The sequence below is a fragment of the Andrographis paniculata genome, unplaced genomic scaffold (genome assembly GCF_009805555.1).
Source record: "Andrographis paniculata isolate CXL003 unplaced genomic scaffold, ASM980555v1 Contig79END, whole genome shotgun sequence".
NCBI classification, from domain to species: Eukaryota; Viridiplantae; Streptophyta; class Magnoliopsida; order Lamiales; family Acanthaceae; genus Andrographis; species Andrographis paniculata.
The window spans coordinates 942,162-967,128 of NW_026137616.1; the positions used below are offsets into that span (position 1 = coordinate 942,162).

General features: G+C 32.8%; 5 protein-coding genes across 6 annotated transcripts; 3 read left to right on the plus strand and 2 right to left on the minus strand.

Moving 5' to 3' along the window:
* Nucleotides 1-103: 103 nt before the first annotated feature.
* LOC127240736 (probable plastid-lipid-associated protein 10, chloroplastic) lies at nucleotides 104-3,146 on the plus strand. Its single transcript, XM_051259566.1, has 8 exons — nucleotides 104-373; nucleotides 472-585; nucleotides 679-813; nucleotides 901-996; nucleotides 1,968-2,048; nucleotides 2,449-2,535; nucleotides 2,687-2,742; nucleotides 2,821-3,146. Exons 1-8 carry the CDS (start codon nucleotides 104-106, stop codon nucleotides 2,936-2,938), a joined length of 957 nt encoding a protein of 318 aa, XP_051115523.1. The 3' UTR covers nucleotides 2,939-3,146.
* A 7,505-nt stretch (nucleotides 3,147-10,651) lies between these two features.
* On the plus strand, nucleotides 10,652-12,440 carry LOC127240494 (NAC domain-containing protein 43-like). The gene is made up of 3 exons (XM_051259208.1): nucleotides 10,652-11,095; nucleotides 11,175-11,461; nucleotides 11,558-12,440. The coding sequence occupies exons 1-3, from the start codon at nucleotides 10,924-10,926 to the stop codon at nucleotides 12,170-12,172; spliced, it is 1,074 nt and encodes a 357-aa protein (XP_051115165.1). The 5' UTR covers nucleotides 10,652-10,923; the 3' UTR covers nucleotides 12,173-12,440.
* Nucleotides 12,441-13,237: 797 nt separating this feature from the next.
* On the minus strand, nucleotides 13,238-14,630 carry LOC127240410 (uncharacterized protein At5g39865-like). The gene has a single exon (XM_051259086.1). The coding sequence runs from the start codon at nucleotides 14,525-14,527 to the stop codon at nucleotides 13,577-13,579; it is 951 nt and encodes a 316-aa protein (XP_051115043.1). The 5' UTR covers nucleotides 14,528-14,630; the 3' UTR covers nucleotides 13,238-13,576.
* Nucleotides 14,631-14,892: 262 nt separating this feature from the next.
* Nucleotides 14,893-18,775, minus strand: LOC127240409 (probable inactive purple acid phosphatase 27). Its single transcript, XM_051259085.1, has 12 exons — nucleotides 18,278-18,775; nucleotides 18,026-18,117; nucleotides 17,842-17,911; nucleotides 17,644-17,766; nucleotides 17,442-17,534; nucleotides 17,131-17,260; nucleotides 16,650-16,731; nucleotides 16,410-16,542; nucleotides 16,035-16,240; nucleotides 15,828-15,953; nucleotides 15,392-15,701; nucleotides 14,893-15,312 (listed from the first exon to the last, which is right to left on the minus strand). Exons 1-12 carry the CDS (start codon nucleotides 18,467-18,469, stop codon nucleotides 15,007-15,009), a joined length of 1,863 nt encoding a protein of 620 aa, XP_051115042.1. The 5' UTR covers nucleotides 18,470-18,775; the 3' UTR covers nucleotides 14,893-15,006.
* Nucleotides 18,776-21,528: 2,753 nt separating this feature from the next.
* On the plus strand, nucleotides 21,529-24,754 carry LOC127240103 (uncharacterized). Of its 2 annotated transcripts, none has more exons than XM_051258570.1 (6): nucleotides 21,529-21,722; nucleotides 21,868-21,946; nucleotides 22,584-22,691; nucleotides 22,779-22,877; nucleotides 23,382-23,507; nucleotides 24,299-24,754. In XM_051258570.1, the coding sequence occupies exons 1-6, from the start codon at nucleotides 21,609-21,611 to the stop codon at nucleotides 24,442-24,444; spliced, it is 672 nt and encodes a 223-aa protein (XP_051114527.1). In that variant the 5' UTR covers nucleotides 21,529-21,608; the 3' UTR covers nucleotides 24,445-24,754. The 2 variants fall into 2 exon arrangements, with proteins under 2 accessions (XP_051114527.1, XP_051114529.1); XM_051258572.1 differs by having other exon boundaries at nucleotides 21,880-21,946.
* Nucleotides 24,755-24,967: the final 213 nt, after the last annotated feature.

Here is a 24,967-nt window from a genome sequence, read left to right on the forward strand (position 1 = left end):
TTTCAAGTTTCAACATGAGTAATTCTTGACGGGAGATTATAATCCTATAATTATTTTTATTGATTAAATAATTAAAAAACTAATTATTAATTAATCATCATGAATGCGGCTAGTCAACTCTCTTCTCGACCACACACGACGACGGCCATCGGACAACCGTTTCGCGAAGAGGATCAATCGACAGTGTAAATGGCGACGGAGTAAGAAGATATTCGAAATGGATGCTGCCTCATCGTTCCTAGCCTCAACGGCTCCATTTCTCCCGCCGCGTGTTTCTTACACCAGGAAGAAATTTCCAGTTGCAGCTCAACCATGCCCCAGATTTTCGTTATGTTTGGCCTCCGCAGTTTCGATGGCTGCCAACACGCTCAGGGTAAGTTTATTTTCCTTCTTGTTATCGTTTTATACTCTCTGTTCGGGTAAATTCCTTGCTTCCATTCACTTTGTCTTAGTTTAAGCAGTTTGGTTCAGGAGTCCGAAATTGAACTGGAGAATCAGAAATTCGAGCTGCTCAGAGCCGTTACCGACACCAAACGCGGCCTAAATGCTACGACCGATCAACGCTCTGGCATAGAGGAAGCCCTGGTTGGTTGGTTTGTGAAATACCTAATTGTGCGATTTTAATTATTAGGGTTTAATTGACAAAGAGTTTGGTGTATTGGTGGTGTTCTCTGGCAGGTGACTGTTGAAAGTTTCGACGCTGGGAAGCCGATTGACTTGGATTTGTTGGATGGCACTTGGCGCCTGCAGTACACTTCGGCTCCTGACGTGCTCGTTCTCCTACAATCTGGCTCAACTCTTCCTTTCTTAGAGGTATATGTGGTTGATGTATTCTTGATGTGCACCAATTTCTATTTGATTGGTTTTTGGGAGTTAGGGTTTATATCTGCCTTCCGATAGGTTGATCAAATTTTCCAAAAATTTGAGTGTGGCGGACAATCTAGCCAGGGTATTGTTCGAAATGTTGTCAGATGGAGCATACCTAGATTGCTGCAAGTACGTTGCTATGCAATTTCCTTTGCATTCTGAAATTCTGTGTTGAGAAGTACAAAATGCTGATTTTTAATCTGTGAAGCCATCGGTGGATGAGCCTTGAGAAACTGATAGCAGAAGCGTTTGTGTAAGGACTTCCATGTTTAATTTGATTTAGTTTAGATGTGGTTGTGTGTTCTTTGTCAGCACTTGATTGGCGAAAAAAAGAAAAATGAAAAGCTGAAATAGACATTGACTATCACAAAAAGAAATTCTTTGTAAGCAGAGTGCAAGTTGCAAATTCTTTTGAAGCCTGGGTGTAGCATTAGGAATGGATAGCAGATTCAACCCATCTCTGATGTTTAGTGTAATTTGTAGGATGATATTAAGATCTAGCACACTTTTGAAAGCTGCATAACATATGTCACTTAGAAAGTTCTTTATGTCTACTCTTTCGAAAGGAGGCAGATGATAATTTTGTCTTTGGCTACTACCTCTATTCTATTGGCGATGGAAAAATGCTGTCTTTTTCTTAGTCTCAGGAAGTCCATATTAGATTTACTGTATTGTGCTTTCTATGGCAAAATGTTGGAGCTATGAAAGTTATGGAGGAAAAATTTTAGATCTATAATCCAATTTTGGTGATGCAAACAGTAGTTTATGAAAATGATGTGTATTTCACACAGACGCAGTCCAAGTTTGGATTTTGTTAAAAGAGATGACTGTAAATGATGATGGCCTTCATAAAGTAGAAGCAATGAAAACATTCTCAAAGCTAATTCATAAAAGTAAGGAATAAAATTCTGTGTCCACCATTTTGAGAAGAGGATAAAGTTCACTGTAAATTTGATTGACTCTGTCATCATCTTTTCGAGTGAAGTAGGGTAAATACTTTTGGTGAAAGTTATCTACACTATACTAATCAAAGCGCTATTTTCTATGTTCGTCACTTTGAGCTGTATACTTTATGAACATGCAATTGTTTCATGATACAGGAGGAAGAGGGTGCAGTCTTGCTTGTGTCTGCCAAATTTTCTGTTGTTTCTAAACGCAACATTTATCTCGAGTTTGAAGAGGTTTGTGTCCGAAACATTATAATGTGTAAACTGCATGCTCTGTGTAGGTAGCTATTGAAACTACAAAATGTGTGTAAATAATGCCAGTTCTGAGGCCCGAATATCTATTTTCTGAATTTCTCGATTTTTTGTGGAGAAAATGTGAAGAAAATACCTGAGAATAATAAGTCATCAAAGATACACAAAAATGTTTTGAGGAACTTGTATTCTTAGACACTACATTCATATAATGAATTGATATTTCAATATCCTGCTTGAGGATAGAAGCTGTTGTAGTTCGTTCTTTTCTGCCTCTTGAGTACATTCTTACATCATTTATTTGATTCCTCTTCCCATGACAATCAACGCAATCACTGTCATCCCTAAAGTATATTCTGCAATTTTCTACTCAATACGGCAGATAGCTATCCAGAACATTAACATCAGTGATGAGTTACAGGCTCTGCTCGCTCCAGCAATACTACCGCGATCCTTTCTGAATCTGCAGGTAATGAATAATGCTAGAGATTTCATCCTGACTTTTTTTCATCTATTGTCCACTAGAAATGTAAATTAGTTTCAGCAAGAAATTGCCTTTTTATACTCGGACCTTCTTGAAGTGCATCGATTAGTTTGAAAATCACGGCTGCCTTATGTAGATCCTCCAGTTCATTAAATCATTCAAAGCTCAGGTTCCTGTGAGAAGCCCACAGAGGTATAAACACTCAGATAGTCCTTAACAACTGTTACTTAAACACTCTCTTACTTTGGACTTGGATTTGTGTTTTTTCAGGCGATCTGCCGGGGGACTTTATTACCTGTCATACCTGGATAGAAACATGCTTTTGGGTCGTGCAGTTGGAGGGGGCGGCGTATTTGTTTTCACTAGAGCACAAGCATTCGATGGATGAGAGCCAGACGGTATGTGAACTCATTCTTGTTACCTGACTTCCATTGCATTATATTTTTATTAAAAATCATACGGTGGAGGAACTATAATCAAATCTCGTCTCATTTTCTTTTGGATACAAAGCTTTTAAGATTAACTGTATCTTCTAATTAGATATGTATAGATATGATTGTCTATTGTCTGGACAAAATCTTCTAATTATTGAACTAGCTTGTATCTACTGTTTATTTTTTTTTTAACTTGTATATATATGTGTATGCTTATTATTCAGAAAATGGGATTATAGAATTCATGTCAATGTCTTACTTTAAGTAGGCTACAAGATTAAGAATCTCTAAAAAATAATTCTGCAGATACCTATAAAGGTCACCACAATTGGGAAAAAGGAAAAAGAAAAAGAAAAAGAAATAGCTAGCAATTGCAATTATTGGATGCTAAATTACTAAAATATAGTTTGAGATTTAGAGAAATAAAATAAAAATGTGGGCTGCCATTGGGAACTTGGGATCATTATTAGTTTATCATTGCAATTTGCAAAGACAAAATCTCCAAACCTCATATATATATATATATATATATATTTGTTACATATAAACTTTAAACATAAGTCACATTCTTTCATTGAGCCATGCATTGAATATTGTATTCAACAAATCACATCGTTGTTGGTAGGAATCGATTATATTACTATTATTGTATTTATTTGGGCACATTTTTTGTTGTATACAGTAACTTAGAGTGTGTATAATATATATTTTGTATAAGATTATGTATATAGTGTACTTTTAATATCAAGTGAAAAATAGTATTTGAAAATTTTTTGTTTGATCTTTTTATTTGAATTTTAATCTAAATAATACTTAAATAGTATGATATTTCATTAATTTTTATTTTCTTTTACATTTTTATTAAAAATATATAGTTGAATTACACTAATCATCGATTTTAATTAAAACCATACACATGTTTGTTTTGATACAATCTTACCATCTAAGACCCTATTAATATAATATTATAAATAAAAAAATAAATATTTATATAGAAACTTTAAATATAATAAATTTAAATATTATAAATTATTTGGAGCATGTTCACTTGTATTTTTTTACATAGTTAGAAATATTTTTTTTAATTAAATATGGTATTTAGAATAACAATAATTTTTTAAGAAATAATATCTATAAATTAAATAATAAAAACATTTAAAATATAAATAAACATTAAAAATTAAATCAGTATAAAACAACTTACTTAGAAAATAAATATAATATTTATTTGTTTTATTTAGGATTTGTTTAATTATAATTTGAAATAGAGTATTAATTTGGATATTGATGTAAATAATATTTTGATGTGATATTTTATAAAAATATATATTTATTAAAAATCCAATAAAATGAATAATGATATGTTTAATTTGTAAAAAAAAAAAAAAAAAAAAAAAAACAAACGCACCCTTAAACTCATAAATATATATTGTAAATAATTTTAGAATTATATAGATAGGTAAAAGGATTGGGGCCACATGAATCCCTTTTGAAAATGGGCTTTGGGTAGTGTTTCTGTGCCTTGTAGGTATTACATTTTGAAATTAATATAAATAATGTAATTAATAATTTATTAATAATAAAATATACTATTATATTATTTATATATATATATAAAGAATTAATATATATTATTAAAAAAATTAAAATATGTTTTTAGATATTTTAAAAACTATATTTCAATAACATATATAATATAAAATATTATTTTTTAGATAATAAAAATTTATATAATACAAATAAATAAACATATATATTTATGTATTTATAATTAACTTAAACTAGTTTTATAAAAAAAAAAATAGAGAGTTTTAACATAGATAAAAATATTTATTTATTAAAAAGAGATATAGAAATAATTTTTTTTTTTTTTAAAGTGAATATACGTGTAACAATTTAATAATTTAATTTATATCTATTAAATATTTCTAAGATAAATAAATTTACTAAAAATAAAATATATATATATGTATAATTAATAATTATCAATTAGGAGTATTGATATTCAGTATGTGTTACCTCACATCAAAAAATTATTTAATTTTTTAAGCAGTATTGTTTGTTGTAAATACGTACATGCATGAGTAGTAACAACATATATAACGTAGATAATTAATTAATTAATTAATGAAGCCCATAGATGAGGTCCAATCAAACTGTTTTAATTAATTGATGGCCGCCTCCTAACTAATAGTTATATAAGTTGATGGAGTTTTGGTAACACACATGCATGCATATATATATATATATATATGATTTTTATTTTTCTTTTTTTTTCTTTTTTTTCGTACAAACAACGTATCAATCATAAATGTGATCGATAATCATTTGCTTCTTCAATTCTAATGCTAAGTTTAATTTCTCCAAAGTTTAATTTTTCATACTTGTTGTGATGAACACGTTGATCATATCGAATCGAATCGATATATTATTTCATAATACTTTGTCTAGCTAGATAGTCTTCCAAATACTTATAACTATAGGCATCATATATATATATATATATATTTATTAATTCGACTAATAATAACCTAGTGCTTTATATAATCTATCTAAATATGTATATGAAATTACGAGTATACATCCATTTGTTAATTAAATGCATAAATACTATATGATTAATGTGTATAACATATACAAATTTTAATAAATAAAAAACTTGTCACAAATATCAAATTTAAAATTGATTTATTCATAAAATAATTTGAAAGATAGAAATGTAAGCAATAAGGTAAGTAAATAAGTGCAGTAACTGTCGACAGCAGCCTTAACTGCAATTAATTAACAAGTGGAAATTGAAGATGGGGCATAACAGGTTAAAAAAAATAAAATTTAAAAAAAAAAAAAAAACATGAAAAGTAGAAAGTGGTTGGTTTGTCAATTGTTGGATAAATTCATGATTAGGGTTAGAATTTAAGGAAAAAAATATCATCATTGTATTGAGAGAATGGGACTGACCTCATAACGGTATTTTGCATTAGTGAAATTTTATTTTCGTATCTCAATTGATTATGATCACCACTAATTGTATATATATATATATATATATATAAACATTATAAGACAAATTATATATACATATATGTGGGTGATAAAATTAATGTTGTCCACAAAGATTGAGTAAATGTTGTTAGTTAGAAGTGGTTCTTGGTTGCTCGATAAGGTTTAGGTTCGAAAGTGTGCAATAATCTTTGAAATTAGTGGACTTTTGATGTGTAGGTGGACATGAATCATCAATTGGTTAATTGAATTTCTAGTTTTGCTAGCTAGCTGTAAATTTAAATATATTAATCTCCCTTTCTATATATATATATGAATTCCACTATATGACTAGATTAATTATGGTATTCATCAGATGGGATATTTTGGTACCATGTCATTACTACCTAGTAGTGATCTAATTTTCAATTTCTGAATAAATTTTACATAAAAGCACAAGAAATTAATCTGAAATGATTCAACTTATATTCTACAGTGCCATGCATGCATTTTATTAATAATATTGAATAATGGTACTTACGATATTTTAAAATTATTATTACATGGAAGATTAATTATGTATGTATTCACATATACATAAAGTTATATAGTATTTTATTTATATTGTAAATGTTACTGCAGCAGTTCGTTCGTTCACCTACTATATAAATGATTTTTCTGAAGCTTCTTGGAAATATAATAAAAATTTGTTGGGGCCTATGAATTATTATAAGAAACGTTGTCCGAATGATACTTGAGTTTCAAAATATGATATCCTTAATAATTCATTTGACTAAAAAACCAGACAAGATTTAATTTGATCGTGCAGAAACACACATTTTGGACTCTGATTGGCCAAATAGAGTGCCCAACCCAAATCAGCTGTAATTAATTGCTAGTAAAAAAAGCTAACTAAGATATATAGTTAAAATAATATTAATTTGCAATATTATTAATTCGTGTGTCTACAAAATGATATGATGAATCGAAACTATACTACTTTCTTGATTTTCAGAAAAATGACTCGAAATTAATGGGGCCAACATTAATTATTACCATCAAATTCACACCTACTTGATTAGACGACTCTTTTTGCTCCATTTCTAAAACCCCCTTTTTAATTTTGCAACATACATTTGTAATTAATTAAATTATTAGGCAATTAAATATGCATGTTTTAATACATTGTACATTCTTGATTCAGTTAGACTAATTAATTCTTATACAATTGATTAAGGAGACTTGTAAAAATCAAATAAGCTAATACATATGTAGTAAAGGTATATATGATTAAGACACAAATTTGTATGTATATATACAAAAACAAGTCCACATGCATGCATCGACTTGGTTTAAACATCCCACTTTGAGTAACTTGTCAACATGTCATAATGTGGTGCCCTATTGTTGCCATTGCAATGTAATCATCATTTTGAAAAAGTTGAACAACCTAAAGGTTTATATGCATATATGTATATATATACTAGCCCCAATAATTATAAAATGTTTACAAAAATCTCACAACGAATTTGTCGTCGACTAATATAATCGAGTGATTGTGTGGATAGTATATATATATATATATATGTTGTATTATTCAAATAAAAGAGTTAGGATATTGATTAGGGCTAATCATTGTGGTGCATATTAGTTTCAATACATGAATAACAAATTTTCAACATATAGTTTGAATTAAATTAATATGCGCTTTATAGATTATTACTATGTATTATTAGTTCATACCATATACATATTGTGTCGAGATCACTCATGGTATGTGCTAAATGAATTAGTATTATCTTATATTGTTAATTATGTGTTATATTTAAAGAGAACTTTTTGGAAGTATTCATAACGAGAAATTATTAGTCGACCATATTGATATATAATCTTTTCACATTTTTCTATATAAATTCCTCAGCACCTTTTTCAACCTTTTAACTACTTATTGAGATTTGATATGCAATTATGCATGAATAAGTATTCCTAAAGCCAAAGATTAGTAAAATATTGACAATGTTAAAATATATTTAGAAGAAATATATTATATTTACGGTAGTTATCTTATTTAAGAGATTCGTAGGATTCTTGCATTATTTATACGATTGGTATATTACTATAAATACGTATGTATTCTTATAATTGAAATAGAGAATTTCAATTTCATATTCTAACATGGTATCATAGTCGAATTCTCTCCGGGTACATCTATGACCCGTTATATCTCATATATAATTTTATATTTTATTGATGTATCTTCTTCTATTCATAGTCATGCTCGGGCATGCTGCTATTTTCATGTCGTCTCCATCTCTACTATTCAACTGGCATAGTCTATTTTTGATTTTAACGTTGTTGAGAATTTTGTTTTCGATTCTAACTCTATTGAAAGCAAGAGAGTCATGTTTTCGACTCTAACTCTGTTATGAGCGAATAAGTCCTGACTCAAATAAATAGACAGTCGAATTAGTGTTCTAAAATAAGCTACAATATTAGAAACTATACAAAAATTTAATGTGACTCAAATAACTTTCTAGGAAACCCTACAACTCTTTAAATTGTTCTAGAAGCATACATGCATGCATGTGGATATTTAAATTAATATATTTCAAAGCATACATTTCTTAATTCTAAAACTGTAGCATTCTAAAATATTATAAGGGCATTGAAATGGATGCAGACATTTCTTGAACATTACTCCATTTGGTAAATATATATAATAATATATATATATATATATATGTCCCCTTCCCCTACATTTCTGAAACACAATTGCAAACCCTAAAAAAAATCACATTACCAAGTCATTTTGTTAAAAACATATATACATAAAAAAAAATCGAAGTATATATTCAAAATATCATATGCAATACTTATTTACATTATATTAAACAATTATTATAATTCAATTTTTACTATTTAAAAAGTCACAAGCTAGGATATTTGGGATGTATATATTATGTACAAAAACAAATATATGAATTCAATGTAACATTATTTGGCAGCAAATATATACATATATTGAAAATTAATTAGGGATGATGTAAACTTTGTCCGAATGTCTTCCATCTCAATCATGGCTGGTGTCCGTTGGGAGTGTTTGCATGAGTAAAACGAGTTACTATTGAATATAGTATTAATTTAAATGAAAAATACGAATTATTTGAATATATTTTGAGAGTATTGTATATTACTATATGCTATTTAAGAAATAACTATAAAAATGATGAGTTTGATATATATAAATATATTCAATCAATATATTTTGAGTAAAAAATAAAATTATAGTTAAATACTTTTAACTAAAAAAGATCTTAAAATGTGATATTTTGTAGTGATACAAATAATAAAATCTAAGCATTTTAGTATATACTCCCTCCGCCCTAGTTATCTTGTCCCATTAATTTACTCTATACACGAAAATTTAGAAGATGCGCATAATTAGTAAATAATTAAGAATAGATAAGTAAAAATAATTATCTTATAATAAAAAATTTTAAATTAAGATTAAGATAATCAATTAGTATAATTAAAATAAAAGAATTTGATATATGATTAAAGTTTATAAAAAAAATTTCAAAAACAAAAATGACAGAATAAGACATACGAAAATAAAAAAGTGAACACGGTAGGTAAATAGAAGAGAAAGGAGGGAGTAATATTTAAAAATAAAAAAATAATTAAGATATTTCTTTAACTATTTAAACTTTATATTTATATAAAAAAATATTTTATTTTACAGATATTATTTAAATAAAAAATTTAAATTTCTAAATTCCATCTAATCTGGAAAGAAACACACCCTAAATGGTAATACAACTAGAATTAACCATAAAAATAAGACTTTATTTGTATAGATATTTTCAAAAAAATTTTACATTATTTATAAAAAAAGTATATCATATCAAATATATATATATTTCTTTTATTAAAAATTCACATTAAAGTCAAATTTTTATTATTTTTATTTTTATTTTATACTTCAAAACTTAAAAAAAAATAAAAATGATATTAATATTATTATTATTTTATGATATTATTATTATTATTATTATGATAAGGTGGAGTGTCGTGGTTGCGGAATTGACATCTCTGCCCCTTAGGTCGCCTTAGGCGAAGCTATCAATTATCAAAGTCCAAAACTGCGGGGCCCACGATTATGTTGTACCTAATGGGGCCCACACCTGCCGTCTCTCTCATTCAACGATCACTTTGGAGATATTCAATTTCAACCCAACACTGTCTCCTCACTTTATATTATTACATTAGGGTTTCTCTATACTATATTTTACGTACTAATTTATTTCAACTTATTAATTAATTAGGTAGTGACGGTAAATCCCCTTTCTTTCTTTGTTTTTTTCTTCTGTATCTTAGTCTTAGATCGATTACATTCCATTCATGTACTATATATGGTCCATGTATATGTATATAGACAGATACATAATTAATGTACGTAGAATCTGTCCAAATTTGCACACAATTAAGCCACAAAGAATTAGTTCTATATGTAAACTTAACTAATTATATATAATTAAGGCAATTTAATTTATTTAGAGGTAGCTAGGTTGGTACTCTGAAATGAATTAGACCCTAGTAAAATTCCACAGCACCAAAAACTTTTCTTTCCATGCATATGCATATATGTATAATCCACCCGACCACTATATAGCACTTTATATATTTCATCATCATATATGTCCTCTAACCATTATTACCCTCACTTCACTTGTCCCTCCACGCCTTTCATTTCAATTCTGTCTTCTTTTCTTTTCTGTGAAAAAGGAATTTGCCAAAAAAGCAAGGATTTCTTCTTCTGCATGGAATATTGGAACATTTTCCCCTTCAATTCATTCCAAACAAATTATCATCAGCCATGACCAATCTGTAATTGAATATATACATTATACATACATATATATATATAGCAGAGAGAGAGAGAGGCAGATTGATTATAAGGATGAGATTGTCAGTAAACGGTCAGTCGCAGGTGCCTCCAGGGTTTCGATTTCATCCCACGGAAGAAGAGCTTCTCAACTATTACCTCAGGAAGAAAGTCGCCTGCGAGAAAATCGATCTTGACGTCATCCAGGACGTCGATCTCAACAAGCTCGAGCCCTGGGATATTCAAGGTATATAATTTGACAATTAATATATAATTAATTAATTGATTGATTGATTGATGATTTTGGTACATACACTGCACTACAGAGATATGCAGAATCGGGTCGACTCCCCAGAACGACTGGTACTTCTTCAGCCACAAGGACAAGAAGTATCCGACGGGGACGCGGACCAACCGCGCGACGGCCGCCGGATTCTGGAAGGCGACGGGCCGGGACAAGGTCATATACTGCAATGGCCGGAGAATCGGAATGCGGAAAACCCTCGTCTTCTACAAGGGCCGAGCTCCACACGGCCAGAAATCCGATTGGATCATGCACGAATACAGGCTCCTTGATGATGATCTTCATGACTCCACCACCGCTGCTCATCGTGTAAATCAATTAATCACTAATTAATTCCCTTTTCGTTGAATTACTATTTACGCAATGTCTCTGATTTTGACATGTAATTTGGGTTAATTAATTTAGGTTTCGAATATGTATGGAGATTTGTCGTCAGGGCAGGAAGAGGGGTGGGTGGTTTGCCGTGTCTTCAAGAAGAAAAACTTCCACAAATCGTCGTCGGGGCAGGTCATGAATAATATATATGATAATAATAATAATTCATTAATCCTGTCGGGAAACAATGGAACAATTCTGGATCAGATACTCTCTTACATGGGAACATCATCGTCTTCCTGCTATAAGCAAGAGGGAGAATCCAACGGCGCGGAGTTTCCCAATCCGACGGCTGATATTGATCTTCCAGGTTTGGAAGGTTCTCAATCTCCCGACAACATCGTCGACGGCTCCTGCTTTAAATGTTCGGAATTAGATCCGATGAGGGGAATCGGGCCCGACTGGGCTGAAATGGACCGCCTGGTGGCTACTCAGCTCGATGCAGGACATGCTTCGAAGCAATTTTCAGGCTTCATTAATGGAGATTTTTCGTATGCGTTTGACTGTGATGAGGAAGGGCAGTTGGTGAGGGGTGATGGACAGATCAACGGTCAGATTGTGTCCACGTGTGATGAGGATTTTTGGAGCTTCACACGGTCGTCGTCGTCGTCTTCTTCAGATCCACTTTGTCACTTGTCTGCGTAGTACAGCAATTATATATATATATGGTAATACATACATACATACATACATACTTGCTGCTAAAAGCTTGAATAAATAAATATATACATATGAGATATGGATATAAAGGCACAGTGATAAGTATATTTTGATTTATAAAAGTACTTTCTTCTGTAAGGGTTGACTCTTTATAGATATATATTTAGAAGTATAATACAAATTGTTATCTGGATTTATAGTTGACTAATTTACTGGTTTATGTATGCTACGGTGGCGTCATCTACAACTTTGGTGATAGGTTTTCAATGATTATAATATATAATAAACGGTCTTATTGCATATTATAGAGAGTGGGTGTTGAATATAAGAAATGTGTGAATTCATCGATGATATATATATATATATGTTAAATATGTGGGAATTCCTAGTGCAGGCCACTTCTTAACATGGTATCAGAGCCATGATGCCCGTCTTGAGTTTGAATCCTGTATGAATTTCCAAGATTATCATCTAGGAGGAGCGTTGAATATTGTTCTGCATTGTTAAATATGTGATAACTCCTCTACTATATAAGGATGAAGGGTCATTCCACCTATCACGTATTGATTTTAGGTTGGATGCCCGGATTCCTTCGTAGCAATATAATAATAAATTAAAAGAAAATTTGAACTTTTTAACTTGTCCATCTTACAATGACAATGGTAGAAATTCAAAATCTATACACTTGTCGTAGATAGAAGAGTATTGCATAGTAGTAATATGATGATAACACTCTATATATTTATTGATGGTTGCATAAATTTGTTGTATTTATTAGCCATGTATGCAAAGCAGTAGACTTAAGTCTATTCTAACGATTTCAACTGAATAATATATAATATATTGTCAATAATATTCATTAATATGTATCTTTGCTATCATGGTCAAAGAATCAATTGATGCTCTTCAATAAGTAGAACTAAACATGATTGCTCGTTCTACTTGGACATAATTACAGCCAAGTTGTAAGTAATAAATTTATCCCAAAGTCAAAAAGTACATGTTTGTAAGAAATATTAATCCTCCATATCTATATCATAATAGGCTTCAGCAATTACTCTAGTTATACATCACATGAAAAATATATATACAAAATACACGATTTTAATTAACATTTCATGTATTGCATCGTACTGAATCGATACTATCGAACATAGTACCAACAACCATCATAGGAGGGAGTAATAATTATATTGTGTATGCAAGTAATGTATATAGAAATAGTAAATGGATTGCTATGCAGGCCCAAATTAAACCTGAGCCCAAATCCTCATTTTTTTTAGTAATAACACTTAATTTCGTCGTCGTCGTCTTCAATCGACGGAAACAAACGGGAAATTACAGCACCTGTGCCCTGTTCAGAGCGATAGTAATAATCGATCCTCTTTATTAAGAACAAATGGGACAAAGCACCAATCCGTTCTCATTACACTCGCTGCATCTCACCACCACCGTCTTCTTGCTCTCCGCCGGCGGCGCCGTCGTCGTCATAACCATCTTACAGCTTCCATGGCAGACAAAGCAGGGCAAGAAGCCGACCCCACCACACCCATCACAGACACACCCGCCGCCTCTCAATCTCGGAATCCCCTGAAGCAACTCCACTATTCGCCCTTCCTCGACGGTCTTCATCACCTCCTCCGCGCCGCCGACGTACCTCCCTTTAACGAACAGCCTCGGAGGCACCACCGATTCGCCGCCGTTCTTTCCCTTCATCAGTTCCCTCAGCTCCTCCCTGAACCCTCTGTCCATGGAGATATCCCTCTCGCACACCGGAATCCCCAATCCCTGAATCGCAGATCGGACAGCGTTGCAGTCCTCGAAGGTCTTCCGGACGCCTCGAAGACTGGTGGTGTACAGCACCACTTTGTTCTCCCCGTTCGGCGGGCAGATCGGCTCGAATTCCTCCAGGAACCGGTTCAGATCCTTGGCGAAAGACGACGGCGGCGGCTGCCGGTTTCCGACGTTAGGGCTCAGATTCTCGTCGTTTCCGCCGGCGACGGGAGGATTATTTGAAATCTTGAAAGGGGCGAATCGGAAGCTGGGAATATGGTCGGAATCGAGTCCGGACATGAGGTCCCAAGAATTGATGGTCTCGAAGCATGGCTGGTGCCGGAGCGACCGGGGCTCGGAAAGTGGGCTGGGGAAGAGGGAACCGAGAGTGGTCCGCGGCGGCGGGAGGACTGTCTTCGCCGGCGGTTCAGTTTCCGCTGCGTCGAGGGTCAACAGGCCGTAAGTGGTGGAGGTGAGGGAGACAATGTGGTGGCTGAAAGCGGCGGAGGCGCCGATTTGGGAGAAGTCGTCATCCTGGTTAAGCAGAGCGGAGGAAACGCAGCCCATCGGCGATTCACTATGGAAGAAGAAGAAGAAGAAGATGATGAAGTGTAGAGTGTTTGAAATTTAGGGGAAAGGAATGGAATAATTAATAATTAAGAGGTGTGTTCTGAATCTGATCATTGAATTTTGAAATGAGGAAGAAGAGAAATAAATGCACATGATATGATGCGGCAGCCATGGCTGGTTTTAGCGCTCAAAAGAAGTTTGCTTTATTTTGAATGTGAAGGAACCAGCAAGGACTGACTGAAAGGGTTCTCGTGATCCGCGGAAATTTGACGAGCTACCCTTCTACTCTTGTCTAATTTCAAAAACTCCCTTCTTTTTCCACATATTTGTTTTCTACCCCGTAATGTTTTTTCTCGTGATACTAACGTTAACAACTGTAGTTTTTATTATATACTCTGTAGATTGAAATAAATAGTAACGTAAACTGTAAACATAAACATTGTCATGAACATCAAATATTGTTTTAGTTTGCTGCTTCAAGTTGCCAATGTGGTTGCTTCGCAGCCATCGGGCACGCATGCCAGCACGTCTCGGTAGTCCCGACTGATGGTGAAGTAGTCGTAAGTCTTTCCATCTCGGCTCTTCTTGTACTCGAAGAGAAGGGACGAGTGGTTGAACGCTGTCATCTTGACGAATCCCCAGTCGAAGTCCTTGTACAGGCTCCAGCTCGTGTTAACTTTGCTGAACTCGGATAGGTGAGCTCCCGCGCCCCCAACTACGACGTGTATTGTGCCATTCACAGTCCCAGAGTAATGGTGTTTTTCGGGATTGACACACTTGTTCTGTTAACAGAGAAGAAAATGAGCAAAGACAGGTCGAGGTAATTCAGAATGGATGTTTGTTTCAGGTGTCGACAATTACCTGATAAACTGGGCAAGTTCTTTCGTAATTGTGGACGTGGCCGTAGAGTGCGATGTCGACCTTATACTTCTGCCAGAGCTTCTGCAGGCTTTCTCTGCCCATTGGCTCTGCAAAGGAACCTTCTAAGGCGTAATACTTGTCTGAAGAATAACCAAGAACTCGATGAGCAGCAAATATCAGCCATGGCTGCTTTCGTCTGTCTACTGATGCAAGGCAGCGTTCGATGAATTTATACTGCTCGGTTCCTTCCCTCCAGTCATGCTCACTGTCCGCAATGCAAAAGCGAAACATGCCGTAGTCTGTCGAATACCTGAAATTCAATACCCGCGTCAAATTCCAATGATACATGTAACTGTTAACTCGATGCTTTCAAGATGTTCTTGGTACTTAAAGAATGCAATGGATAATCTTTTGTATTTCTGTGCTATAAAATTACCAAAACTTGGCTCTGTTTTCCGCAGGAACATAGAAAATGGTCTCGGCCATCACTCCACATTCCCCACCGGAGTCTGTTGTGTTATAAAAGGATCCAGTCCCGGGCCAATCGCGCTCATGGTTGCCACTGTAATAGATACAGAAATTATGTATCAACAATAGATTATATTATGCTTGATGAAACAGAGCTAATAAAATATGAACAAACCTGCCAATCATATATGGCACGGTTGAGGCGATAGGTTCTATCTGTTGGGTGAATTGGTCCCACTGTGAGATATAGCCATTTGAATATACGATGTCTCCAATGTGGAAAACTATGTCAATGTTGTCGAGGTCCTGAATAAGCTGGTCTGTGGTGTTCAATGAGCCATACTGATAATTGCTATACTCATTCGAGCCATCGCGTTCGCCCTGAAATTCAACGTTTCTGTATGATATGCATCACGCAAACTGGAAATGCAAAATCATCTGCATCGTCTTACTAAAGCAATAGCAATTCAAGCCACACAGAATCCAGTATGAACCTATTCAATAAACGCCACGATTACTTGATTAGAAACTAAACTAATATCAAACTGACCTTCCCCATGTCACCAAATATCACAACCCGCTGCAATGAATCTTGCCCTGGGTATGGTGATGCTTTGAACGAATATGTCTTGCTCCAAACATAGGATCCATTTGACAAGATGTGACCTATCTTGTATGAATATCTGAAAACATACATATTTAATTAAAGTCAAAGACAGTATGGGGCAGTATATATATAGCCGACAATTGGGAAATGTTATCACTCAAAGCACAATCTTTAGAAACTTACACTCGATTTGGCCATAGACCATTAAGGAAACTAGTGTGCATGAATCCAGGATCACGCCAACCGACTGTACGTGCAGGTGATCCTATAAAACACAGATTTTGTCACAATATTACCCTTATATGAGCAGCCTACTCTAAAGATGATAATGTGAAGCACTCCACAGCCTGATAAGACTTAATTAAATGACTGGTGATTAGATCAAATCAACGTTGTCAACATGTTTGTTCCAGTGTATCGATATATTATTTGACAACAAGGGAGCTGATATGTTATCTTTCCCATCTTCGGAAAGTATAAACTTCATCCCAATAACCAAGCACAGAAGCTATAATTTCTTTGCACAAACAAGCTGCTAAGATTATCAATGCATTAGAAATTGAAAGACAAGATCAAAATTCAAGATGAAAAGGGCCACAAGTACAACATCAAAGTTATTTGACTTTTCATTATTTAAAACACAATCTTTTCAAGTTTACCATACCGCACATGCTGTTTCTCTCAATGGATAATGTGCCTGCAGGAGACCGTCTAGGGTGGTGGCCCTTCAATCCCCACTCAACAAATGGGGTGGCCTCATCTATGTTATAGCCACTTGTCCATGTAACTGTCATCTGCAAGGTGCAGTCAAATGTAGCAAAACACTATAAGGAGCCTAATATCCGATAAAAACAACAGTTAGCTAAGTAAGAGAGTAAGATTCAACTCAAGATAATATGAATTACCATTCAAAAGGTGCAATTCATCCATGATTAAAGATACGAACTAGCAATTAAACAACTCAAGATTACTTACTTCGTTCCAAGCTTTTCCATTAGCAAGGCGAGGATAAACTGGTGCCTTCGGATTTGCAAAAGAAATGGAATTTGATACTGCCACCAGTTGCGGCTGCAGAATGGATATAGTTTTAGGGCATAAAAAGATGCACGGTGCACAACAATTCAGCTAAAAAATCACATTCTTTATAACATAATTCAGGAACACGAAAGTAGCATACATTAGATAATCCCCCGGAAAACAGTGCGAAGGCAAAATCCGAACGCTGATTGATTAACTGGAAATCCACTGATGCTTTGCCTGTCTTCGAATAGTTGGAACTCGAGAAATTTGCAAATTTGTACTGAAATAGCAACAAATATACTAAAATTAAACAACATTTTGCATTCCAGGTAAGAATCATTGGATGGTTACACACCTTTATTGGGGAAGTACAGATGTATGGTGGTTGCTCCTTTTGATCATTCTCGTAATAGCATATTGATCCACTAAATACCAACATTCATCAGTTATGTAAAGAAATCATAGTAAACAAAATTGCCACATTAATCATTAAACACCAGAATGGAGAAATATAGCAATAATAGAATCAGAAACATTACTTGAATTTTGCAGGAGAAAATACCCCAATCCAGTCATCATCCGAGGGTTTATCGTTTTCGAATCCCACCACAATCCTTGCAGTATCCTCGCCCTATGATCAACAAACATCAATTTTCAGCCAATTCCTAAGCTTAATAACGCATCGTTAGCATAAAACTACATGCTAATCCAATGATCGACGAGTACTATCGAAGAGAAAAACAAATTTAAGAACATAGTGTTAAAAAAACAAAACTGATAGATGCACACACATTGAGCCCAAGAACACGAGGATGTGCTTTAATTGAAGCTGAATCCCTAACAGCAAGAATTGCTTTATGAATCCCAATCTTCGCCAGAGGCTGGTCTGCAATAGCAGAATGCGCTAAAACAACATCCACATTGAAACTCAACCGCAAGCTCAAAAGAAGTACCGCAACTCTCAAAAGGAAAAGCGTCTTCATCCTTGTCTCCAAAAGGACACAATTTCGATGCTCAGAAAAGCAGCAGGTAGTGTCAGAATTCCGATCGGAGCCCAAGAAGAAAGCCGTGAGAACGTTGACTCTGGGTTTACAGCTTAACCATATAGTTTCAACGATTGCCGCAAAACCTCTTCGAGAAATTTGAGGTTGATGAAGTAGGCGCAAGCACTTAAATAGGCGACCGATAAGACATCAATTTTCAGCCAAACTCAATCTGAATTCAAACTGCCGTCGCGAATCCCGCCGGCTAAATCCAGCAGAATAATCTTACTTTAAAATAAAATAATGTTAGTATTGATTGAGTTTGAAGTTCGGATTTAATGGGGTTGGAAAATATTTTATTTGAGTTTTAATATTAAAATTGATGTACAATGAAATATTTGATAAAAAAAAAAATAATAATATTACTATATTTTTTCAAAAAATTTGAAGTAAAATAGTAGAAAAGTAAAATTTGAGATATAAAAAAAACGCACCTAAATTTTATGTTAAAAAATAAAAATTAATATGGAGTTAAATACGAGTAAAATACTAAAAGAAGATAGAAATATATTGATTTTTTTTTTATGTAATTCTTTAGTTATTAGTATAATGCTTTGGATATACATCTATTTTGTTGTATAGTTTCAAATATATTTATATTAAGGGTGTATTTGTTTGGGGGGTTTGAATTTTGAGTTGAGATTTGAATAATAAAAATTTTGAATTTGAATAGTTGTACGATGTGATATAAATAGGTGTTGATGTGATGTTTTAAATGTAAAATTAATTTTTAGTATAATATAAAAAATGAAAAATAGGTGTTTGATTTGATATTTTTGGGGAAAAAAAATTGGATGAATAATAGAATTTTGTTAAAATTCTACAAACAAACGCACCCTAAAAGTATATCAATAATTTTGTATTAAATTATTAATATATTTAACGAATAAAATATATATTTTATATTTTATATTAATATATTGAGTTTTTAATAAGATTTTTTTTTTCTAACAAAAATAATTTTAAATTTAATTTAAAATATTATATTTAAACTAATAATATTAAAGCAAAATTGTATAAAACCCCACTTTAGATAATTTTGTCAACTTTTTCGTTTTTATAAAATTGCTGTTATATATTTTTGTAGTTTTGAAAACCATCCGCAATATTTCCAAACTGTCGGTCAGTAGTTAATGGACTCTTTATTTTGGTCTTTTTCGCTACTCGAAAGTGTGCATAAATTTTCGGTCAAATTTAATATCCAGCAAACTAGGCTCGATAAGGTAAGTCATATTATGCTAACCATGTGCTGCAGGTAAACCTTGAAGCATCGGGATTTGAACTCATGATCTTGCGGTCACAATTTCATTCACATCAAAAAATTATTTTTTCTTTTTATATTGCACTATAAATATATTTTAGTTATGAATAATCTATTTATATCACATCAAACAACTATTTAAATTCAATTTTTACATATTAAAAATCCAAATCTACAAACAATCACACCTACTATAATATTAATGAGTGTGTGCAGTTTATTAATTTTTTTTAAAAAAAGTGTTGACAAAAAAGGAAGAACAAACAGGAACCATTTTTATTTTATTTTTTTGCAGTTTTTTGTTCTTTTTTATTTTTTTCTTCTCCTCTCTTAATTCTTTTTTATTTTTTATATAATAATTATTTTTATTAATATATTTTTAAATTATTTATTAATTATATTTTACCTAATTCTAAATATCCACGATAACATATCTGGAACGGATGGAGTATTTATTAATTTTTGTGTGTCTTCTTTATTCTTTTTTCCCACAATTTTTAGTCTCGTATTTATTTTTTGGTTATATATTAAGAGATTTTAATTATTTAAATTTAAATAAAATTTAATTATTTAAAATTTGATTTTATCCATTAAATTGAATTATTATAATTTAAGTATATTGAGTTAAATGTCATGTTTATTTGCAGGTCATTTATTTATTATTAATATAATTTAATTTTTGAATTGTTTATAGAATGACATCACAGCACAGTAAAAATATAAATAAATAAATTATGCTTATAGTACAAGTTTAAACTAATCATTCAAGTTACATGATCATTTTCATCTTTTAATATGGTATCAGAATATTTACTGAAGTGAACATAATCTTAAATCAGTCTTCCAATTTTAGTTTACATATCAGTTTCCATAATTTTGCGAATTTAGCCCTTAATTGTTTTTCGCGATTATTAAGTAAAAATCTATATTTCCGATTGTATTGAAAATTTTATTTTTCATTGAGAGTTTCTCGGTTTTTACTCTATTGAAAATTTTATTTTCGATTCTATTGTGACAATGGACTATTTTGGTCACTATATTTGCAAAGTCTTCTGCAATACACTTGAAAATGTTGAAAAATTTTAATTATTTAATTTTATTTGTTAGATTAAATTTTTATGACCTGAGCCTATAAAGTAAAAAGTATCATTTTTATTATGAATACAACTCAAGTCTTCTACAAATTTTCTTCTCACAAAATGGATTAGATAAGCACAGAATTGGGCGGGGTTCTATTTTTAGATTTTGGATTTCATGTGTTGTGTGTGGAGGATCATGATACATCAATTCATTAATCGGTTTCATTATTTTAAAAATATTTTACTATATTTTATTAATATATTTTTATTTATTTATTAATTATATTTTTCTTAAATTCTCATATTTACATGGAGAGTAATACATTACACATAAGGGCAAACGTAATTTTTTTCTTTTGTTATTATTTTTTTAATGATATGGGAATCCGCAATCGCTACTCGAAAATGCGCATTGACTAAACCTCAATCGAACCTAATACCCTACGTTCTTTTGTTTTTTTGTTTAACTAAATTTTATGGGGTCCGACCAAATTTTAAGACTTAGAGAGGATTCGACACAATATACTTTTGCCCAATATTAAAGTTAATCCAGTAAAATCTAATATACTGTCTTAAACCCACAATATAGTTAATATCCAATGGACCAATACCATATTCAGGCCCAATGGACCAATATAATATTTAGGCCTATCCAAATATAGCGAGGTCTTCTGCTAACATCACCGCCGTTTCAGTCTCGCCGCCGTCGCCGTTGCTGCAGCTCACCACGATCGCCTTCATGAATCGTATTTCTAAGCTGGTGTACGACACTGTAATCGTCAATTTATCCAAAACCTCGCGAGGTTTTTCAGTGGTACCGAACGGCAATGTAGATACGAGCGTGAGATATCAAGTACTGGCTCTACTTCCCAATTTCATAAACTATCGATCATATTATCTATGTTTCTTGAGTGATTGAGGGCTTTCCCGGATGGAAGCTTTCGATCAAGAGTTTTCTCTCTGTGTGTGTATGTATTAGTTATTTCTCTTTGGCTCAGTTAAGAGTACAGTATTTGTGCAGAAGGAATCTAGTGAATGTGCAATCTCGGAAGTTTTCGTCATCAATATACAACAAAGGTAGGAATTGCTTTGTGATGTTAGTCTATGTCAATCTCAATTTCATAAAGGTTATTGATTGATTTGATTTGCGTCGATGGTTTCGATGGTCTGATCTCTTACAATCATATAGTTCAGCATCTTAGCATGCATCAGTTCTGAAACAAAAGTTCCAATTACACCCGCAGTAGTTCCAATTTCTTGTTCGGTCAATGTGGTGGTTTGATCTTTCTTTGACTCTAAGAGGCAATTGATGTTGCAGTGTAGACTATAAGTCTAAAGATAATTTTTGGAGATTTGACATAAGCAAGTAGAAAAATTACGATGAGTCTGCAAACAACATTCTTTTAGTGAATTTTACTTCGAGAGCATAGCAGCATTTGCCGGAGAGTATGAATATGAACTATAGTAGGACAATCTGCTAGAGATTACTTTACTAATTGAATTTGGAGAAACATGCGTCTATAGTAGTAGGTTGCAGGCATTTATAACTTGATTCTCATCACAGTAAGCCATTAGGAGCAAGGTCTCGCATTTGATGACTAGTGGTAGTTTTTATGGATTGGGTGCACTATGTTTATATTTGGTGTGTTATGCTTTGGTTTCGTGTTTCGGTTAGTGTATTATTATGTTCTAATATTTGTTGATGTTGTTGCAGATGAACGAACAATAGAGCAAGAGGCTGAAAGAAAAATAGGTTGGCTACTGAAGCTAATATTTGCTGGTACTGCAACTGTAATTGGATACAACTTATTTCCTTACATGGGTATGTTCATTGAATTAGAAAATTATATATAGTTACCTGGTGGTCTATATCAAAGCTGTGAAAATTTATTGTTAAGCTTTTTTGTAGGAGAAAATTTGATGCAACAATCAGTCGCCCTCTTACATGTGAAAGACCCTTTGTTCAAAAGAATGGGAGCATCCAGATTAGCACGCTTTGCTATCGATGGTAATGTCTGATCAAAAGATCCCAAAGTGGTTAGTAACTTGTTGATGTTTATCTGGGCTTGTATCTCTAGCCCAAAGTGGTATTGTTTGCTTCCAGTCAATTACACATTGATGCTCAACAGATCTTTCTCCAAGTCCAGTTCAAATTTGATTCTCTTGCACATCTCATCTTACCTTGTGTACCGTATAAAGATGGGGCCTTTAAAAATAGTTGAATAAAAAGAAAAAGTAAAATTAGCAATGACGAATACTCGTCTCGAAATTTCAGATTGGCCTCTAAGGTATGTTATGCAACAAAAGGGTTGCTGCCGCAACTTGTGTGTTTATGCTCATTGTCCTGCCTGACAAATACTAGACGCATTGAAAATTTGAGCTCCTTACTTAATTCCTTAAAATGTCTTGCAGTGGTGATTGCTTTCTCAATATTTTGTTTCTTTTCATATGGTTGGAATTTTAATATGGAGTTCAGGGTTTTAATTCTTTTTTATATCATTGCGGGTTCCAGATAAAAGGAGAATGAAAATAGTTGAACTTGGAGGGGCTAAGGAGCTTTTAAATGTGCTCACAGAAGCTAAAGATGATCGGACTCGAAAAGCAGCTTTGAAAGCTCTTGTTGCCATCTCAAAGTCAGGTCAGATTTACACTGTTTTCCATTTTTCTTTTTTTCACGACCACTGTTTACAAATGCAATAGCATGGCTAGTCCATGGTTTTCTTTAGAAAACAAACTGTAGCCAACACTCAAGGACCACTCTAGAAGCTAGAACTATTTTGGTCAGAGGCTGTTATTATTGAAAGGTTCCTTATCAATGGCATATTTAATTGGATCACATTGGAGTCCTCAAGATACTGTGCATTGTCGAAGGGGCAGGAGAACCTTTTACAAGTTTGGCTCATAACTGGATTAACTAAATAATATTCGCAATAACATTTCTCTGATAAATTAGCAAGGTTTAAACTTTACACAGTAACAGAAGATGTTATTACTGGAATTTCAGACGTGACCTTGAGTATTTTTTGCTCTTATCTGTTTCTCCTTCAGAGGAAGATGTTATTGTTGAATGTTTACATACTATTTTGTGCTGATTCTTCTGAAAGAATTCTTTAAGCTTATTTCAGAAATTCACTCACATCACATCAACATATTTTGTTGTTCTAAGGCTTCACAATCCTCTGTTTAATTCATTTTGGCATATGAGGATAGTGAATAATTTTTGTTTTGTAATTCTGTATTTTATACCCTGTCCAGTTACAACCTAGTAAATAAAATGGCATTTAAGTTTTTTCAGTGCTGATTGCTTAAAACTTGAGTTTTTCTTACAACTCCAGCCTATTATTTAGTAGAAATCTATTGTAACACTGGTTTTTTATTCGATGGTCTGATCATAAAGATGTTAACAGATGTTATTTCCTATAATTGTAGATGGAGCTGCTGCTGCATTACATGAAGCCGGTGCTATCCCTATCATCCAGTCCATCCCAGATTCTATTGAGCATAAAGAAATCGAAACGTACAAGAAGGACTTGATGAACAGATTTCAGGATTTGAGTTACGACATCTCATCCTGAGGCATGATGTTCGATATAAGTTGAGAATCTCCAGCTCAAAGAAATTGCAGTTTATTAGATTATTTTGGCCACATATAGCCTGCAATAAATTGCATTTTGGTAAGTTATCGATATCTAACAAATCCGTCACGTCACTGTCTATTAATCGAACAGGAAGTCGCCGAACCATTAGCAAGGCACATTTATCCCTCCTAAATTTCTTATATTGGGTTTATATTCGATAACCGAATTCTTATATTGCAAAATGTTGTCCTTATGATCATATATTTTTATGATTGGATCTTAAATGGTGGAAAGGACTAATTTTAATTTTTCGTTCCATATTTATGGTTCTATTTATAATTGTTATTCTTTCTTAATAAGATGTTCATATACGTGGGATGGAGATTTACACACACACACACATATATATATATATATAAATATTATATATAGACATGCATAGTTGGATGGTATTAATTTTGCCAGCTCAAATGAGGTTTGCAGTGTAGGTTTTTATAATTATGCAGAAGGAAAACTGGCC

Coding starts and splice junctions, on each gene's coding strand:
- LOC127240409 (XM_051259085.1), bottom strand. CDS start 18,469: ATGAAGACGCTTTTCCTTTTGAGAGTTGCGGTACTTCTTTTGAGCTTG. Junction 17,261..17,441: donor ATGGAAAAGCTTGGAACGAA/GTAAGTAATCTT, acceptor TGCACCTTGCAG/ATGACAGTTACATGGACAAG. Junction 16,241..16,409: donor TATTTGGTGACATGGGGAAG/GTCAGTTTGATA, acceptor GTTGAATTTCAG/GGCGAACGCGATGGCTCGAA.
- LOC127240736 (XM_051259566.1), top strand. CDS start 104: ATGCGGCTAGTCAACTCTCTTCTCGACCACACACGACGACGGCCATCG. Junction 997..1,967: donor GCATACCTAGATTGCTGCAA/GTACGTTGCTAT, acceptor TTCATGATACAG/GAGGAAGAGGGTGCAGTCTT. Junction 2,536..2,686: donor GATCCTTTCTGAATCTGCAG/GTAATGAATAAT, acceptor TGCCTTATGTAG/ATCCTCCAGTTCATTAAATC.
- LOC127240103 (XM_051258570.1), top strand. CDS start 21,609: ATGAATCGTATTTCTAAGCTGGTGTACGACACTGTAATCGTCAATTTA. Junction 22,878..23,381: donor AGCACGCTTTGCTATCGATG/GTAATGTCTGAT, acceptor TGCGGGTTCCAG/ATAAAAGGAGAATGAAAATA. Junction 23,508..24,298: donor TGTTGCCATCTCAAAGTCAG/GTCAGATTTACA, acceptor CTATAATTGTAG/ATGGAGCTGCTGCTGCATTA.
- LOC127240410 (XM_051259086.1), bottom strand. CDS start 14,527: ATGGGCTGCGTTTCCTCCGCTCTGCTTAACCAGGATGACGACTTCTCC.
- LOC127240494 (XM_051259208.1), top strand. CDS start 10,924: ATGAGATTGTCAGTAAACGGTCAGTCGCAGGTGCCTCCAGGGTTTCGA. Junction 11,096..11,174: donor CGAGCCCTGGGATATTCAAG/GTATATAATTTG, acceptor ACTGCACTACAG/AGATATGCAGAATCGGGTCG. Junction 11,462..11,557: donor CCACCACCGCTGCTCATCGT/GTAAATCAATTA, acceptor TAATTAATTTAG/GTTTCGAATATGTATGGAGA.